This window comes from Mirounga leonina, unplaced genomic scaffold, assembly GCF_011800145.1.
Source record: "Mirounga leonina isolate KUSES-001 unplaced genomic scaffold, KU_Mleo_1.0 Mir_154, whole genome shotgun sequence".
In the NCBI taxonomy this organism is placed as follows: Eukaryota; Metazoa; Chordata; class Mammalia; order Carnivora; family Phocidae; genus Mirounga; species Mirounga leonina.
In genome coordinates, this window is record NW_023270389.1 from 26,723,272 (window position 1) to 26,740,445 (window position 17,174).

General features: G+C 55.5%; 1 protein-coding gene across 2 annotated transcripts in view; it reads right to left on the reverse strand.

Moving 5' to 3' along the window:
- The window catches only part of ADORA1 (adenosine A1 receptor), a 33,198-nt gene extending 24,119 nt beyond the window's left edge, over window positions 1–9,079 (reverse strand). Inside the window, exons 1-2 of one of the 2 annotated variants that reach the window (XM_035010283.1) lie at window positions 8,885–9,079; window positions 7,625–8,022 (exon numbers count right to left, since the gene is read on the reverse strand). In XM_035010283.1, coding sequence (XP_034866174.1) covers window positions 7,625–7,965 — 341 coding nt within the window. In that variant the 5' untranslated portion in view covers window positions 7,966–8,022; window positions 8,885–9,079. Of the gene's footprint in view, window positions 1–7,624; window positions 8,023–8,362; window positions 8,642–8,884 lie in introns of those variants that run through there. The other variant, XM_035010282.1, reaches the window with a different exon arrangement.
- Between the last annotated feature and the right edge of the window lie 8,095 nt (window positions 9,080–17,174).

A 17,174-nucleotide genomic window follows, 5' to 3' on the forward strand; every position in this document is an offset into this window, starting at 1 on the left:
CAATGGCTCCCATTTCCCTCAGAATAAAAGCCAATGTCCTTCCAACAACCTCCAAGCCAGTAGGTCATTATCTTTCCAGTCCAATCCCCGACCATTCTCTAGCTTTCTCACTCCACCCCAGCGGCACAGACCTCCTTGCCAGTCCCCAAACCCTTCAGGTACATTCCTTCCCTAGGACCTTTGCTCTAAGTATTTCCTCTGTGTGAAATATTCTAATATCTGCCCGGCATAGTCCCTCACCTCTAAGGTTTTGTTCAAATGGCACCTTCTCAAGGGAGCCTCCGTGACCACACCATTTAAAACTGCAACCCTTTCTCCCCACCCCCACCCTGGCATCCCCAGTCCCATTTAGCCTGTTCTTTTCCTTTTCCCACTGGCACATCCTACCTTCTAACACTCTGCGTATCAGGTATTGCGGTTATTACTCAGCAGCTGTCCTCCAACCCGCTAGAATGCAGACTCTAGGGGGATCTTTGTTTTGTTAATGAACGTATCTGTAACAATGCCTGGCACTTATGAGGCGTTCAGTAAGTATTTGTTGAATGAATGAATCAATGAACGAACTAATAGATCTATCTATATCAGGGTCCTGTGTGAGAACAAGAAAGGGTAACCAGTTGCCCTCTCTCTCTCTCTCTCTCTCTCTCTCTCGAAGGACAGAGAAGTTCTGGAGGCAGGCGGCAGGAAGATAGTCCCGAAGGGCCTCTCCCACATGACGTGGGCTGCAGAGAGTGGGTGTGGAGTAGGGTCCAGCTACGCCACCCAAGCACTGTAAGGTGTCAGGGGCCAGTCTCCTGACACCCCCACTCCCACCACAGGCAGGTTGGGGGTTTGTCCTCGGCCACCTTGGTCTGCAGGAATCCACAATTTCAGCAGTGGCTGAGAGCCTCCAGATGGAGGGAGAGACCAAACCAGCCTGCTCATCTTTGTATCCACAGGTGCAAGGCCTACAAAGTTCCTGGGACACGGCAGGGGCTCAAAGTCAGTTTATGAAATAGATCTGTGGAAGTCACCAACTCCTTGACCTTCTACCTCTACTCCTGCTAGGGGTTAAACTCCCAGGGTGAGGAGCAATGCAGGAGAAGGTGCCTCAGCTCCTCTTCTTTGGGCTCAGGGAAGGCCCTTGCTGCTGGTTCCACCTCCCTGCCCACCGCCAAGCTGGTATTTCCAAGGGGGCATGAATGCCAAGGCCCACCCACCCACCAGCCTCCTCTTCCTCTCCCACCATGACCCACCAGCTTCCTCTTTGTTCTACAGCAGCTGGCAGCCTCCTCTGGGCTTGAGTTAAGGAGACTGAGGCTGAAGAGATAATTCCCGTAGCCCAAGGAACCATCCGTCCTCCTTCCTCTCTGCTCTGTACCCACCCTGCCAAATAGGGCCAACTAGAAAGTGCCACACTCTGAGCCTCTCCCCGGCGGGTTGCTCTCCTCACTGAGGGGCAAAGAAACAGGATGTCCAGGCCTCAGGGACTAGAGACTAGGTAATGAGAAGGAGGCTGGGCCAGCCCGTCCTGCCCTGCCTAGTCCAGAAGGTCAAATGGACAGAGGAGTACCAGACCCACCTCTGGGGATCTGCAGTGTCCATGGAATTGGGCAGGAGGAGTGGGGAGAGGTGCAGTAAAGAGAGAGGGGAAATATTTAACCTCATCTAAAAATCCTGACAGATGGAAGCTGTGCTGTCTACCCGAAGGCACACCCAGGGCTCGGGGCTTGGCCCTGACCGCACAAACGATGCGAATTGTGGGTACTAGTGTGGTGTTAATCGTGCTAATACAAAATCAGTAACCATCCAAACAGCCAAAAATGTAAGAATGAATCAATAAAACATGAAATTCGTTTATTCAAGAAATGTGTCCAGCATGCCTACTCTGGGCTAGGCACGGGGGATACGTACACAGATGGGTCCTGGCCCTCTTGTTGTGTAGCAAACTCGGAAAAACCACCTGGACCATAAGCAACAGGGAAGACGGAGATGCAACCTGAGTACCTAACAGAGGAGACTGGCCTGGTCCAGGTGGAGAGGGGGTCAGAGATGTCCTCCCAGAGGAGGGGCTGTTTTAGCTGAGACCTAAAAGATGAACAAAAAGACAATCCAGTATTTTACCCTCATAAAATCCTTACAAAATCATTCTTATTGACGTAGGGAAATACTTATAATACAGTAAAGTAAACAATGTGGGAGATAGAGAGCCATACATGCTCTCCACCATGTAAAAATTATATTTATATCTATATATATTTAGAGATACAGACATATATATATATATATAGATACATGTGGAAAAAATGTCTGGAACACCAAAATGTTAACACTAGTTATCTGTAAGTGGTAGAATTGCTGGTGACTTTGTCATCTTTGTTCTTCCCTATATTTCTCAACATTTTCACCATGAGCATGGATAGCTTTCATGCTCAGAAATAAATATCAAATGTCAGGGCATGGCCCCCAAGCTTCCACCCCATGACCCTTTGGTCGAGGGGTTCTCTAGAGGGCATCGTGGTCATTCCCCCTGCTTCCAAAGCAGCATTAACACCTGGGCAGCTTGCTCCTAAAGCCCTCAGAGGCCTCCCGGGAGCTGTTCCAATGAAAGCTTGGGGAAGCTTTCTTTCATCCTTGAAACTCGTCCACATTTGTCTCAACTAAAATCTCTGTTCCCCCTGCACTCAGCAGGCTCTTTAGCATAAGCCATCTGAAGGCTAGCCCTCATTCAAGCAAAGACATTTCCCTTTCCATCTCAAAGTGACATCCTCTCTTCACTGTCTCCCTGGAAGACCACCACTGATTTGCTGACTTCCCCTGCGGAGGCTGCACGCTCTGTTCTGTTCCTTGAGGAGGCGCACTTGCCAAGGGCTCCTCCTGCCCCAAACCTACATCAGAGGCTGGCGGTGGAGAGTCAGGATTGGGAGGAGGAAAGGGCTCCTAGCAGAATGACCTTGAACATGCTGGAGCCCTGGGCCCCTGTTGTTTCCCCTTCTGCAAGTGTGAGGAAGTCAAGCGTCAGGGCTCCTCTCCCCTCCCCCCCCCCACCGTGCCACTCTAGGCCTGTGACTCACCCAGCGGGGAGCTGGAGACAGACTACCACCCCTGGAAACAGATGGCACCATAGAGAACAATTGTCCTGGGACCCTGAGGCCACAGGGGGTCGCCTGCCATGGTATAAGCACTGGAGACACTTCGGTTGTCAAAAAAGACCCAGGCTCACCAGGGTGGGAAGGGCTAACTTGATTCCTAACAGCAAACATGTCCTAATCGACCAGATTTCTCCCCTGCCCCCACAGGTTGGCCTCCAACCCTTCCTGCTGGGCGCCCCCGGGTCAGCAGCCCAGTCGGGCAGGCCTCCAGCTGTGGACAGAGGCAGGCCAACCAGGGGCTCCGCCGTCCACTGGAGTGAAGGTGAGGACTGAGGGAGGCGCCCAGCACGGTCCAGCAGAGTGCAGAGGCCATTGGCAGAGATCAGAGGAGAAAAATCACCCCACTGACAGCCTTGAGGAACGCCCTCCATAAGTCCCCCAGTTTCGTGGGGCTGATTCAAGATACATATGTTCTCTCTGGCTAAAGACATCTGTTAGACAGGCCTGGATTCAAATCCTGTCTCTGCTCCTGACAAGATGTCTGGGCAAATCACTGCAACTTCCTGGCCCTCAGACTTCCGTTTATCTACAGAAGTGTCCGCGGAATGAGGATAGCAATACCGTCTACTAGTGAGAGCCTAGGAACACTAAATGGGATGAAGTGTGTACAAACAAACACATAGCATTGTGCCTGGCTCAGAACTCCTAGGAATTAGAAAACACAACCCAACACAACCTTTCCAGGGTCTCGACACCACATTAGCAGGAGTCATGATAAGGAAGAACCATAGAGTTAGAGCTGAAAGGAAGCTCAGAGGCCTCAGATCTAGTCCCTTCACCTAACAGATGAGGTGGGGGGTGGGGCTCAGAGAGGCTGAAGAATTTAGCCAAGGATGCACAGCTAGGTAGTAACGGAGCAAGGCTCAAACTCAAGGTTTTCTGACTCCCAGAGACCCACCACCCTTTCAGGCCACCCCAACCTCTCTGGCCATAGACAACTCTTGCTCAGGGCTCCTTCCCACAGAGAGGGCTTTGGTGGGGGAGCCCCCCGTTGGCACCTAGCCCCATAACCAGCCCCCTGGAGTAGGCCACAGAGTGCCACTGGAAGAAACTCAGGGTGAGGGGTGGTGGATGAATGCTGGAGATTCCTAGAAGTAGGAGCTCAGGGGAATAAGATTTGGATTACCAGGCATGTGGAGGGGCTATGCAAATAAGATACAAAACACATGTAAATGGCCACGGGTTATTGATGAATCAACAATTTGAGCTCTTTCTTTTTCTTTTCTTTTCTTTTTTTTTAATTTTTTTGTGACTGGATCATATTATGTGATGTGAAGCCTTTTTTCTCTCTTGGCTTTCTGCCAAATGGAATGAAATAAAATCTGTGGTTGGCCAACCAAACCATGCTTTGCTTGTTGAGGGGCCCAAGCTCACTCCTGTCCACCCGGCCGCCCCACAGATGTCTCACCAGCGCTCGGTCGGTAGTACTCCCCAGTGTCGACGGCATCTGCCTCCGCCTGGCTGGTCAGGGCAGCAAGCCAAGTGCAGGGGGACCTCTGGCTGAGAGATATTCCCCCAGGCCCAGCAGCCTGCTGACTCTAACTGCCCAGGGAGGATCATGCTGCCCTTCCTTCAGGGGGACCAGGCAGTAATGGGCCAGGGCCTGGAGTGGCTCAGTCCGTCAGCCCAGCCTCCAGGATCCTGGCTTTGGGAGCTAGACCCCAACGGTCTTTCTCTCCCTGAGGAGACTCCTGTCCACGGGGCAGGACCCCCCCAGGCACTGCTGGGGTGTGGCTCTAAAGGAACGGCCTGAGCTGTTGGGCAGCTGCGGTCGGATCCCTGAAGGAGAATGCAGGGAGGTCTAGTTCCCAGAAAGAAGGTTAGAGGTTAGCCATCTGAAAGGCCTGACGGAGGCTCAACGCTGTGAGCTCTGAAAACTCACCCAATTCAATTCACATTCACTGAGTGTCTGCCTTGTGCCAGACACTGAGCTAAGCATTCTGGAGAATTTGCAGAAATGGACAACATGCAGTTGCTGCTCAGGTCACTGCCCTGAACACACTGACAATCCACCAAGGAGGAAGAGACATGTACAAATATAACTTAGCAGTATTCTGAAACCTCCCTGGAAATGCACTGTGTGTGTGCGTGCACGCATGTACGTGTGGGGGGTGGGGTGTATGTGTTGCTGTAGAAGAGCATGAGTGTGCGTGGGGCGGGGCGCCAGGGCTTGCTTATTCACACCCACTTTGAGCCATATGTTAGTAATGTTCATACAGCTACACACATAAACATACCACTTCTGGCTTGCAGGTAATACCAAGTGCATTATACAGTACTAAGTGTTTTATACGTAGGAGTTTATATTCTTCCGGTCATTTTAGGAAGAAGGTACTATTATTTCTTTTAAATGATGCCTACTCATTTTATCTTATTTTATTTTATTTATTGATTGATGAGCAAGCACAAGCAAGAGAGAGGGAGAAACAGACTCCCCACTGAGCAGGGAACCTGATGTGGGGCTCGATCCCAGGACCCTGGGATCATGACTTGAGCTGAAGGCAGACGCTTAACTGACTGAGCCACCCAGGTGCCCGAAGAAGGTACTATTATTAATGTTCCTTTTTATAGATGAGGAAATTGAAGCTTCAAGAGGTGAAGAGTGGCTTTCCCAAGGTCACACAGCTAGGAACTCATAGCAAGGATTCGAACCTACGCCTGTATTCTTAGGCTCTAGGCACCCCCCTACCTTGGCCCTCAGAAGACAGCTCCCCAACACCCCCGGCTCCTGGAGGCCAGAGCAAGGAGCAACCACAGCCACGCCCTGGAAGACAGAGCCTGCAGCCCTGCCGGCTCAGCCACCCCCATTCCCACAAGGTGAGTAGGGCATGTTCTGCAGGCCTGGGACCACTGTCACATCAGGATCAGGCCTTTGGTTCACCTTGGCACCCGCTCAGCGACAGAATTTCTCGAGCAGCCCTCCTACATCTGCATATCTGAGTGAGTTTCCTAATGTGGCAACACTTTGTTATAATGGTCCGCCTCAGAGGCCCAGGCCGCTCTAATGGGCTGAGACCAGCTTCCTCTGCACGGCCCAGCCACCACTTGGGATGAACGGCAGCCGGAAGGTCCCTCTGCAGCTGCGCCTGCAGGGGGCTTCAGGGCCCCCTTCTCTGCCTCCCCCCATCCCCTGAGCGGCAGCCTTCGCCCACCTCCCCTGGGAAACGAGGTTGTGAGGGAGGTACGCAGGGCACGGAAACTGGCATGTCGGCGCCGGGACAGGGGGAGTCAGGAAGGAAGGTGGGCAGTGGAATCTAGGCTGTGCTCCCAACTGGCTTCGGGAGACCCTCTGGGTCTCTCCGAAGTTTCTCCTTTACCAGTTCCTTCTCCACCTCCCTTAGAGGATCATGGAGAGGATAGGAAAAAAATGGTGCGTGAAGAAAAGCTTTGAAAAGGTAAATGTGCACAAATGCAATGCACACAGGAGAAACGTGGGCACCTAGGCCTGCCTGGGCAAGTTGCCAAGTGAGGCCAGAGGCCCCGTGTCCCAGATATGGAAGCTACTCTGGGGATGGCAGGTGCCAGGGATGGTCGGAGCTCCCCCGTAGAAAGGGAATCTACTGGTGACCAGACTCAAAGAGGGGGACAGCATGCCTCCCAAGAGTGTCCCCGCCAGGGCAGCATGGACTGGCAGTGGGCCCAGACATTCACTGGCACTTGGTGGCCCAGGCACTGCCTGGTGACGAGATTATGGCCTGGCAGGCCCCAGCGTAGACCAGACACTCGCCTGAGGACCACCACTATCAGGCCACCCACCCTGGCGCTGCCTGGACCCCGCATCAGCTCCTCTGCGGTGACTGGCAAAGCCACACACAGCTTAGCAACAGGACAGGGACTTTAAGAGCAGGCACCTTCATCTGTCCCCTCTCCTGCCTGCAACAGAGATCCCGTAAGTGGAAGTTGGGCAGAGGTCATCAGACCGCTTAGGTTCAGCGGGACAGCCGTGGAGGGTGGAGCTGGCTGCCGCAGACGCCAGAGAACACAAGAACTGAAGAGTGTGTTCAGGAAGCCTGCCCGGGGCTGGCTGGAGAAGCAGCTCTCCTGCCCCTGGGAGGTCACACTCCGGACACCCTCACCCCACTCTAGCCATCTGCTCGGCCCCTTCCACATCCCCGGATGGGGGCTCGGTTTATTCCCACCCCGCACTCACTGTGACCGTCTTGGTGGCCCCCCCCAGAGCCCCCACCCCAGGCTGGACAGGCAGCCTCGGCTTCCCTGGCCACGTCAGGAGAACAGCAGCGGCTTCAGCTCTAGAGTCCTGGGCACTGCCAGGTTCCCATTCGCCCAGCTACCCAGCCTCCCCCCCACCCCCGCTTCCACTGCGGCTCAGCCTGGCACTGTAGAGGCGACAGGAAGGCAGAGTGAGGACTGGGGCACAATGGCCCAGGGACTGTCTGGCTTCCATGGGGTCTTCTGCTCTACCTTTTATCCTCTCTAGATGGCCCTGGAGCAGGGTGGGGCGCAGCGGGTACCTTCAGCGGCTCTGGACTCACCGGAGGGGGATCTTGACGCGGAGGTAGCGGTCCACGGCAATTGCCAGCAGGGCCAGGATGGAGCTCTGGGTGAGGATGAGGACGGGGCAGGCGACCATGAGGCAGGTGTGGAAGTAGGTCCGCGGCCCGATGTTGATGAGGATGGCTAGTGGGATGACCAGAGCGCCCACAGCCACATCAGCCACGGCCAGCGAGACAATGAAGCAGAAGGTGGCATCCCGCAGCGCCTGGTTCACCTTCACTGCCCAGATCACCAGCACGTTCCCGGGCACAGAGACCAGGGCGATGAGCACCTCGATGCCAATGTAGGCGGCCTGGAAGGCCGAGATGGAGGGCGGCATGGCAGGCACGGGCCAGGCACATCAGCAGACGGGCGCCAAGGGTCAGGAGGCAGGCACCTGTGGTCACGGAAGCCTGCGGTGGGGAGGCCTGCCTGGGAGGGGCAGGGGGAGCCCAGGCAGCTCGGAAACCCCCGCTGCCCTTTGGAGCGGTTCCCCACTTGGCCCATCTAGTGCCTGCCCAGGCTGGCGGGGAACCCTGGCCCTTTCTCTGCCTAATCTTTGTCCCCTCCCCTTATCATTCCCAGAGGGTCCATTCAACAACTTAAAATAGCAGCGCTCACTCCTCCACTGGTTTATCAGGTGTGAGGCAGCTCCCGCGCGCGCGCGCGCACCCCACAGGGGTCCCCGTGCCTGGCTCTGCCCACCCATCCCACAGAAGAGGCTGTAGGGAGCTCACCATCCTGCCCGCTGGCCACCAGGGGGTCCCGGAGGCGGTGCCCAAAGTTCTGGGCACCTGGTGGCGCGCCGAGCTGCGGGGCGGCGCCGGCGGGGCTGGGCTCCCGGCACCGCGCACCGGCGGCTCGTGGTCCCCGGCTCCCGCCGCCGCTCTCCCAGCCCGGCCTTTCGAGCAATCACATGGTGCGGCGGAGGCTCAGCCCCAGGCGCTTTTAAAGAGGTAGCGCCCCGGTGTCGCACCTGGGACTGGGCAGGCAGGCGTGGGGCTGGGGGACGGAGCCCAGCCGCAGATCGGGGCGCGGGCTCCCCTTTGCCCGGCCGGCGCGCACATGTGCCCGGCACCACCCGCCCCAGCCACTGCGGGCGCCCGCCTCTCCGCAGCGCCCGGTCCCGCTCCAGGGACCCTGCCAGGCCAGGAACTCCCGCCCGCTCCTGCCCCAAGGGGCATCCCGGCCGCCCCTCTCAGCCCTCTCCTGCATCCCGCACTGGGGAGCCACGGCGGCGAACCGAGGCACAGACTTACCCAAGGTCACCAGAGCTGGCCGGGCTCCTAGCCGCCTGAACGGTCGTGTCCAAGCGCCCTCCCAGCTCGACGCCTTCGGCAGCCGCCCGCTCCGGGGATGCCTGCACGATCCGGGGCCAGCCTGTCGGGTCCAGGGGGACGGTCGCTGGCGGGGATTCGACTTGGGCGCCGGCGCCTCCGTCGCCCCCGGCGGGGAGCTGAGTGACAACCCGGCTCGGCACACCGGGAGGGGGCGGGGGCGGGGGCGGCGGCGGCACCCGCGGGCCCCTCCCTCCTCGCCCTCCGTCTCCTCCCCCACCCCCTCCTCTAAACAAAGGAAATGATTCTGGGTGAGAAAAGCTGGGAAAATGTGAGCTTTTCCAGGGTCTGGTGTGTGAACCCAGCCTCGGGAGTGGACAGACGGGCAGCCTCCCTGTGTTCACTGGCTCCCCTCTCAATGCGTGATGCCTGGCCTCCGGGGACCCCTGCACCCGGCGTGTCTGGGCGTCTCACCTGCAGGGCTCCAGGGTGCCCCCCTAACCCCCGCAACAGTCAGCTAGAAGCCCGGGCACACGCTCCCACCCCTCACTGCTGAAACCCTGCTCGCCCATGAAACCAGCCCCTGCATATTCTCAGGAAGCCTTCTGGAGCACATTACTTCGCAGGCTCTATCCTGAGTCATTATATTCTCTTCTCCTCTATCTTTCAGAACTGCCTGTTCGTCTATTAGCAATGTCCATTTTACAAATGAGGGCACTGGGACTCAGGGAAGTGACCTACCTTCCTAAGATGATCTCAGCCACTGTCCCCCCCCCCCCTTGTGCCCCTTTTCTTTCCTCCTCCTCCCTCTTCGTTGCACAACACCTAAGCCAAAAGGTATCCAGTCCAATCCCCTCATGTTGCAGATAAAGAAGCAGACTCGGGGAAGGAGGGGACTTCTGCGAGATCACACAGCAAATCCTAAGGGGACCAGAGTCAGAAACCAGGCGCCTGACTCCTGACACAGTGCTCTCCACACTGTGCCCCATCCTGATCCCCCCCTTGGCTGTCTCCTGCTGCACTTACAGTTTAGGCGGCCCACTGGTACCCACCGAGGACCACCGGGGGGGCAGACCCTCACCCAGAAGACTGTGCCTTGCAGAGACCCTGACCTGAGAAATCCTTGTTCGTGGATATTGGAAATGGGCCTGGGAGGGCAAAGAGAGTCAGTGCCAACCCACCAGGCCACACCCCAGTCCCTGCGGGCACTGCCCCCTGTTGAATCTCCGGATATCAAGAAAAAGGTTCTGCCCAGAGGAGGGTGAGCACACGGCCTCTGTCGAGGGGGTCTGCACTGAAGCGCAGTGGGGATGGACTGGGGCAGGAAGCCGAGCAGCTGGGAAGAAGGGGTCAGGGCAGGTTGAATCTTCCAGGGGGAGGAAGAAGAAACCCAGCTTGGGGAAAGATCACTTCCATTTCTGCCTTCAGGGGGAGCAAGGAATCTGTGCCTCAGGCAGCAAAATTGCAGTCCTCCCCTGCAGCCCAGCTGGAGAAACAAGGAAGTGTCCACTCTCATTTTGCCTCCTTTCCCTCGGCTTCCCCTGCAGACTTCCTCAACACTCCCAATGGCATCCCGACATTCTGCTTACTCCCCATGCCACGTGAACACGCCAACCTGCGCATCGGTCCCCCTGCCTTGAGCCCTCGCCTTGGCCCATGTTTTTTGGGGTTCAAGGCTTCCTTTTGATTTTCACTCAGACCCCTGATTTTCACTCATGGAGCTGACAGAAAAACCCCAGGAAGACCCAGGCAGGTCTGGCTTGGGGCAGGGGGCGGGGGAGAGATGATTGCATCACCCTATCTAACCTTCCAGCATCTTCAGCTCTGGAGGGCACCTGAGCCCACCCCCAATTCTTCTTACTGTGGGTGGTTGACAGGTAGTGGATACGTTTGCATAATACGTGTAGATCATTTGTTTTTCTTCAGTTCTGGGTAAAATGAACCAAAACCCTCTTCCCTTCTTTCCTCTCTCTCTCCCTCCCTCTCCTCTTCCCTCAACCTCTGCCTGTTCCCAGGGCCAGTCCTCCTGGGGGATCAGACTGGCCTGTTTGAGAACAGAGCAGGCCCAGTCAGGGTCCATCCCAGAGAGTTGTTCTGGAAAAAAACACACCACCTCCTCAGAGTCTTCTGGGCAGGAGGGAGTGGGGGTGTCCGTGGTAAACACAGTGCTCCTGGGCAGCAAAGCCATTTGGTGCCCTGAAAAGAGCACTTGATTAAGAGTCAGAAGAGCTGGAAGCAGACTTCTAGGCCTTACGCTGCCACTCACTGGATGGGTGGTCCAGGCAAATCACGTCTCCTCCCTTGGCTTCCGTTTACCCATCGGTCAACTTAGACAAATGACATCTTTCGTCCTCTCCTGCTCCAACAGCTGGGAAGTTCATTCTAAGGTGGGAAACATGGCCAAGATGGAGATCACGGGTGCTAGGCCTTTCCACCTAGAAACCTTGTGAGTCCTGGCTACCCCATCTAGGGCAGATTCCAGGACGGAGAGGGAGAGACTTTTGTGGCAGGAGAAAGGGGACATCGGAGGTCTGTAGTGGGAAAAGAACAATGTGGGAACATATAGGCAGAACAGCTGAAACGAGATATCCAGAGTTTACATTGAGCCAAAAACTCTCCGGCTTTCGAAGTATGTCCAGGACCCCCGACCAGATGACACTCCCCATGACCATCCATGCTTTGAACAGCTGTGTCTTGGTTTCCTCATCCATAAAATGGGCATAGTTGCGAGGGCGTAATGAGCTGAGTTATGGAGAAGGGCTAGCACAGATATTTTATCCACAAGGCAAGTAGGCAACCCCAGGCGGGTGGAGTAGTGTCAGCAGTAAAAGAGTAGGGGAGTGCAAAATTCTGGAATCTGCTCTGCGCAGCCAGTCATGCTAAATCCCACAAGTACCAGATTTGGGGGCCCCTATAGGTACCCAGGGAAAAGCTTCTATCTGGCATGTGGCTCTGGGGGTGAGATAATATCACAGTGAGTCTAAATACCCCAAGGGGACTACCCTTTACCCCCTTGCCCCTTTACCTCTTGGTCCTACTTCTTTCCTTCTGGAGCCTCATCCTGGGCTTCTCCAGGCCCCTCACCCCTGCAGTCTCTGTGCTGAGGGCAGGGGTGTAGGGAGAAGGCGGGGGCTGAAGTGTAGCACCCCTGAGGGACAACCTTGCATGCCCTCCTCCTAGAATTCTCAAAACTAGACAGAGAAGGGCCTGTCCAAGAAGGGAAGCCATTCCCGAGCACCCCTGCCTCAGGATACCAGCAGGGACGGGGGGTAGCAAGGCCAGTGAGGCCCCCAGAGAAGTCTGGGGGAGTGGATGAGGTTTTAAGATTTGTCTCTTACCCTTTCCAGCAGGTAGGAGCTTATTTTGGTCCCTGCAGTGTTTCTCAGCATTGTCCTGGGCAATATGTGTCCAAGGACAAGGGGGAGGAGGGCTGTGGGCAGGTTGGAGGGGAAGGATTTCTGGATGGCTGGGAAGCCCCTGGCCTCCCCCCCCCCCCCCCCCCCCCCCCCAAGCCCACCTCCGATGCCCTGCTGTGCCTTCCTCCAAGCTCCCTCCCTCTTCAGATTTGGAATCTAGGTCTCTCTGCCTCCTCACCCTTCTCCCCTCTCCCAGGCCAGAGGCTCCTGTGGGTGAGATGCTGAGGAAGGAGCTTCACCCCGGCCTGAGAATTCCCCTGCGTGCCTGCATGCTCGTGAGGGCAGGGGAGACATGGGCTAGGTCGGGGCTAGTTAGTCCAAGTTCCTCCAGACAGTTCAGAAGTGTTCCTGAAGCAGGATGTCACTTTCATTTCTTTCTCAGCCTCACTGTTCCTTTGTTAATTCATTCATTCTTTTATTCTATTCAACAAACATTTATTGCTCCCCTTTCTTGTATCAGACAGTGAGCTGAGCACTGGGATTAGAGAGCTAAGAAAACCGAGTCTCCCCCATAGTTTCCAGAAAGAGCTCCGATCAGGTGGGGAGCATCAGCTTGAAGAATACACATCCTTCTTGTGAGGATCAGGATGTCTTTCTAACCTCGGTCTTCCCTTCCCTCCCACCAGTCTTGTTGAATTTCAGCAGGGATGAAAAAGAGCTAAAAATGCCGGGGCTGGAAGGGTGGCTGGCAGCCCTCTCACCAGTGGGGTGGGGTGGGCAGGTAGCACTGGGAGCTGAGGACCCTTCACACTTGGCAGAGGGCCTCAGGACCTCCGAGGCTGGGAAGGAGGGTCAGGTCTTGGATGCTCACAAAGCCACCCCTGCTTTAGCTAGAGCACCTCTGCTCTAACTGAGCTCACATGTGGGTTCCTGGTGTGAGATTTTATTTGAATATAAGATTTTATGAGCTCTGTGGCTTTAAAAAACTTGAAAATCTGAAGTTCTACTCAACGTTTCGTTGTATAGATAAGGAAACCAAGATCCAGAGAGGCAGGAAATTTCGTCAAACTCACCCACGAAATGGGGAGGAGCCTGGTGACATCCAGAAATAAGCCACACTCTGGGCCCTGGCCCCATGGATCCCTCGGGGAACCCCTTGAACACCAGCCCTTTAAACCCCAGCTGGCGTTCACAGCTTCCCCAGCTCAGAGGGGAGGGAGGGAGGCTGCTAACACACCCAGACAGAGCCAGCCTCGAGTGCATGCACACTTCCACGATGATAAAAGCGTGCCAGGTACACAGCAATTGAATGTTCAGAAAGACATATGTTATGTCCCACATAGAGCATCCCATTTAATGTTCACCATGCACCTGGCAGGTAGCAAAGCCATTGTCAACTGAAGCCCAGAGAGGTTCAAGGGAAGCCAACTGGCAGAGCTGAGACTGATCCAGATGTGGTGTGTTTTCCTCCTGGAAGGAGGGTCAGGGCGTTATTGGAATCACTGAACCCATTGGTCTGGAAGGGGTTCTTGGAGAAAAGAATCTCCAGCAACCTCATCCATTCATTGGCTTGCTCAACTAGTATTTATTAGGGACCTACGATGAAGATGGCACTGTTCCGAGGTGATCCAAGAGCTCAGAGTGTGGCACCCAGAGGACCAGGCTAGCGTCAAGCCTGCTTAGAATTAGCTAGAGCTCCAGGGGGTACGTTCCAGATGCCACAGAGAAGGCAGAGAGCTCACTGGGCTGGCCGGCCTGGGGGCCTTGGAGAAGGAGCAGGATGCTCTGTGTTTGTGGAGAAGTTCTGGTGGCATGGAGGAGGGGTTTCTGGGCAAGATCAGGGCCTTGGCTAGGGCACTGACCTCAGGCTGGACAACAGGGTGACAGCTGGTGGCCTCCCAGGGAAGGCTGAGAAGACTCGCATGGGCCATGCACCCAGTTGAATCCAGAAGGCCTCAGCCCCAGTACCAGCTCACCCCTCTAGCACTGGGTGAACCCCAACCACTCACCGCGTCCCTCTGAGCCTCAGTCCTTTTTTCCATAAAAGAGGAATAATTACGTTACCTGCTTTATTTGTGCGAAAGTGCTTTTCAGGTTGTAAATCGCTAGACAGATATTAGTGATGGGAAGCCTCTGAGCATTTTTGAGCAGGAGGCGGAAGGATCTGAAGGATGCTTTGGAAAGACCATTCTGTGACCCTGTGCAGAGTGGCCTGGAGGAGGGAGAGGTAAAACAGGAAGACCTGTCTTGGCCAAAGAAGATTAAAAGGCAAACATAAGAGGAAGCTGTGGGAACCGAGAAAATGGACGAGAGAGACGTCACATGGGACTCCCAGCCTCCTGGGCCCGTCACGCAGAGCAGCCAGGGAGGATGGAGAGGCGATGACTTGGATTTCTAGCTGGGGCTCCTGGGGAATGCAGGCAACTGTGAGATGGACACGAAGCAGGAGAGGCAGCTTTCAGGGGCTGGGGGCAAGAGGACAGGTTGGGTGGGATCGGCCTAAGGGGACATCCAGGCGCAAGGGCCAGCAGGCTAGTGGAAATAGCCCAGGAGACGGTCAGAGCTCCAGCTGGGTCATCTCAATCAAGTGGCAGTCAAAGCTCTGGGGGAGAGGAGATCACTCGGAGGGAGCATGCAAGAAAAATTGGAACGAAGCCGGCTCTGCCCACGGCACCGGGAAGAACAGCCCGGGGTGGGGGGTTGGCAAGCTAGCAGGTGTTTCAGGAAGAAGGGTGCTGAGTGGTTCAAGCCTGGAGAGCAGCAGTGAAGGATCTGAGGGGGAAGTGGTAGGATTTGGTGACAAGAAGGGGGAGGAGCGGGGGTAGAAGCACCATCTCCAGAGTTAAACGCTGGAGCAGGTAGGGAAAGGGGGGGGCACGGGTGCAGACAAGGCTTTGAAAGAGCTTGGCAGGGAAGAGAATAAAAGATGGACTGTTAGCTGCAGGAGAGTGGGGTCAAAAAGAGGTTGGTTTTAGGCGGGGATATCTGAGCATGCTCATAGCCTGAGGGAGTGAAGCAGGGGCAAAGAAGAGATGAATCGGAGGGAAGAGAAACTGAGAACAGACCCCACTTGTCAAGGATCCTAAGCGGTTGATGACAGCTGGCTGGGCACGGAGCTCTGGGTGCTCACAGACCTGGAGGTACTAGCTTCCACCATCTCCAAGCGCCTCTCCTCCCGCCCCCACTGAGTCTTAAGGGCAGGCCCCTGGGCCTCCTGGCCCAGCCTGTCTCTCCCCCACTCCCCCCCCACACCACCCCCACCAGACACATGGCCAGCAGTTTGCCCTGCCACATTGCACACCGATTAAAGAATCAGCCTTCTCTAGGCACCAGCAACCCCTCATCTGGCAGCCCATGGCCTGGCCCCACCCCTGACCCCAGCCCACAGGGCGCCAGCCATGGATTTCTTGGCTTCTCTGGCCCTGATTGCAGCCAAAGAAGTACCTCTGTGCAGTCCACCTGACACCCCAACACTGCCTGGAAGATTCCCGAGTCGGCTCCACCATGTAACAGACTCATTAGAGCTCCCTGCACAGCCCACCCCCCCACCCCCGCCATTCTCCCCACCTTCCTGGCCTCCCCAGACACCATCTCAGGAATGCAAGGGCACGGAGCCCCTGCTTCCTCTCCTCACAGTGGGCAGAAGGGGAAATCCAGGCAGGGGAGCTCCTGTTGCTTCCGTTGTAGGTTAGGCAGGGTGGCATCCAGACTCCCTAATGCTTCCTATCCCTTCCCAACATCCAACAGTGCCTTGCCCCTCAAGAAAGAGAAGTATGCCCATTACCTTCTGTATGTTCGGAGAGGGAGAAGAGGGCCATGAGGGTTGGGGGAAAGAGGGAAGGAGGGGCAGAAGAAGAGTTTCTAGATTAAATTCAGAACACCCAGTTGCATTTTTTAAACAGCTTTATTGATGTGTAACTTACCTATCATAAAGTGCACCCACTTAAAGTGTACAACTCAATGATGTTTCGGCATAATTACAAAATTGTGCTGTCATCACCATCGTTTCATTTGAGAACATTTCCATCACCTTCCAAAAAACCCTTGCACCCATTAGCGGTCACTGCCTGACCCCTATCCTCTCTTACTCAGACCCAGGCAGTTACTAGTCTGCTTGCTGTCTCCATGGGGTTTCCTGTTCTGGAGCCTCCATATGAACGGAACCATACAACGTGTGGTCCTTTGTGGCTGGCTTCTTTCACTTGGCATAATGTCTTCAGAGTTCACCTGTATAATACATGTGTCTTTTTGAGGACTGCGTAATAGTCCAGCGAGCGTCTGTACCACACTGTGTTGATCCACTCATCGGTTGATGGACATTTGGGTGGTGTCCACTTTGAGGCTATTATAAATAAGGCTGCTGTGAAATTCGTGTATGAGTTTTTGTGTGAACACGTGTTCTCACTTGTTTTGGGGAGATGCAGACAGAAGGAGGGGCCGGACCACATGCTTGGACCTTTGTCTCATCTATCCGAGGTATTGTCCTGCTGCCTGGTGCAGAACACAGAGGCTCGGAGGGAGCCTGGGACCACCAAAGGCTGGTACTGAAACATGAGCTCAGGCCTCCCATTCCTGGTCCAGGTTCTTTGCAACACATCACGACGAGCCCCTCTCAGTCTGTGGTCCACCCAAGGGAACAAAACATCCGGAATTTGAAAAGCCATATAACCAGTGTGAACAGTCACCTTGTCACGCTGAATTCCTCATCAGGTGCTTTGCGGACTGCGTCCAGGGGTGGGGGGTTGCCGGCTGAAGCTGAGGCTTCTTGGAAGGAGCGAGGTGGAAAGCCAGCCACACACACAGGCTTCCACTGTGATGGTCTGATGGAAGACCCGCCCAGCAGGGATGGGAGCCAGGAGCCCAACCGCTAGGCAAAGACTCCATCACACTGCAGCATCCAAACGGGGCCACATTCC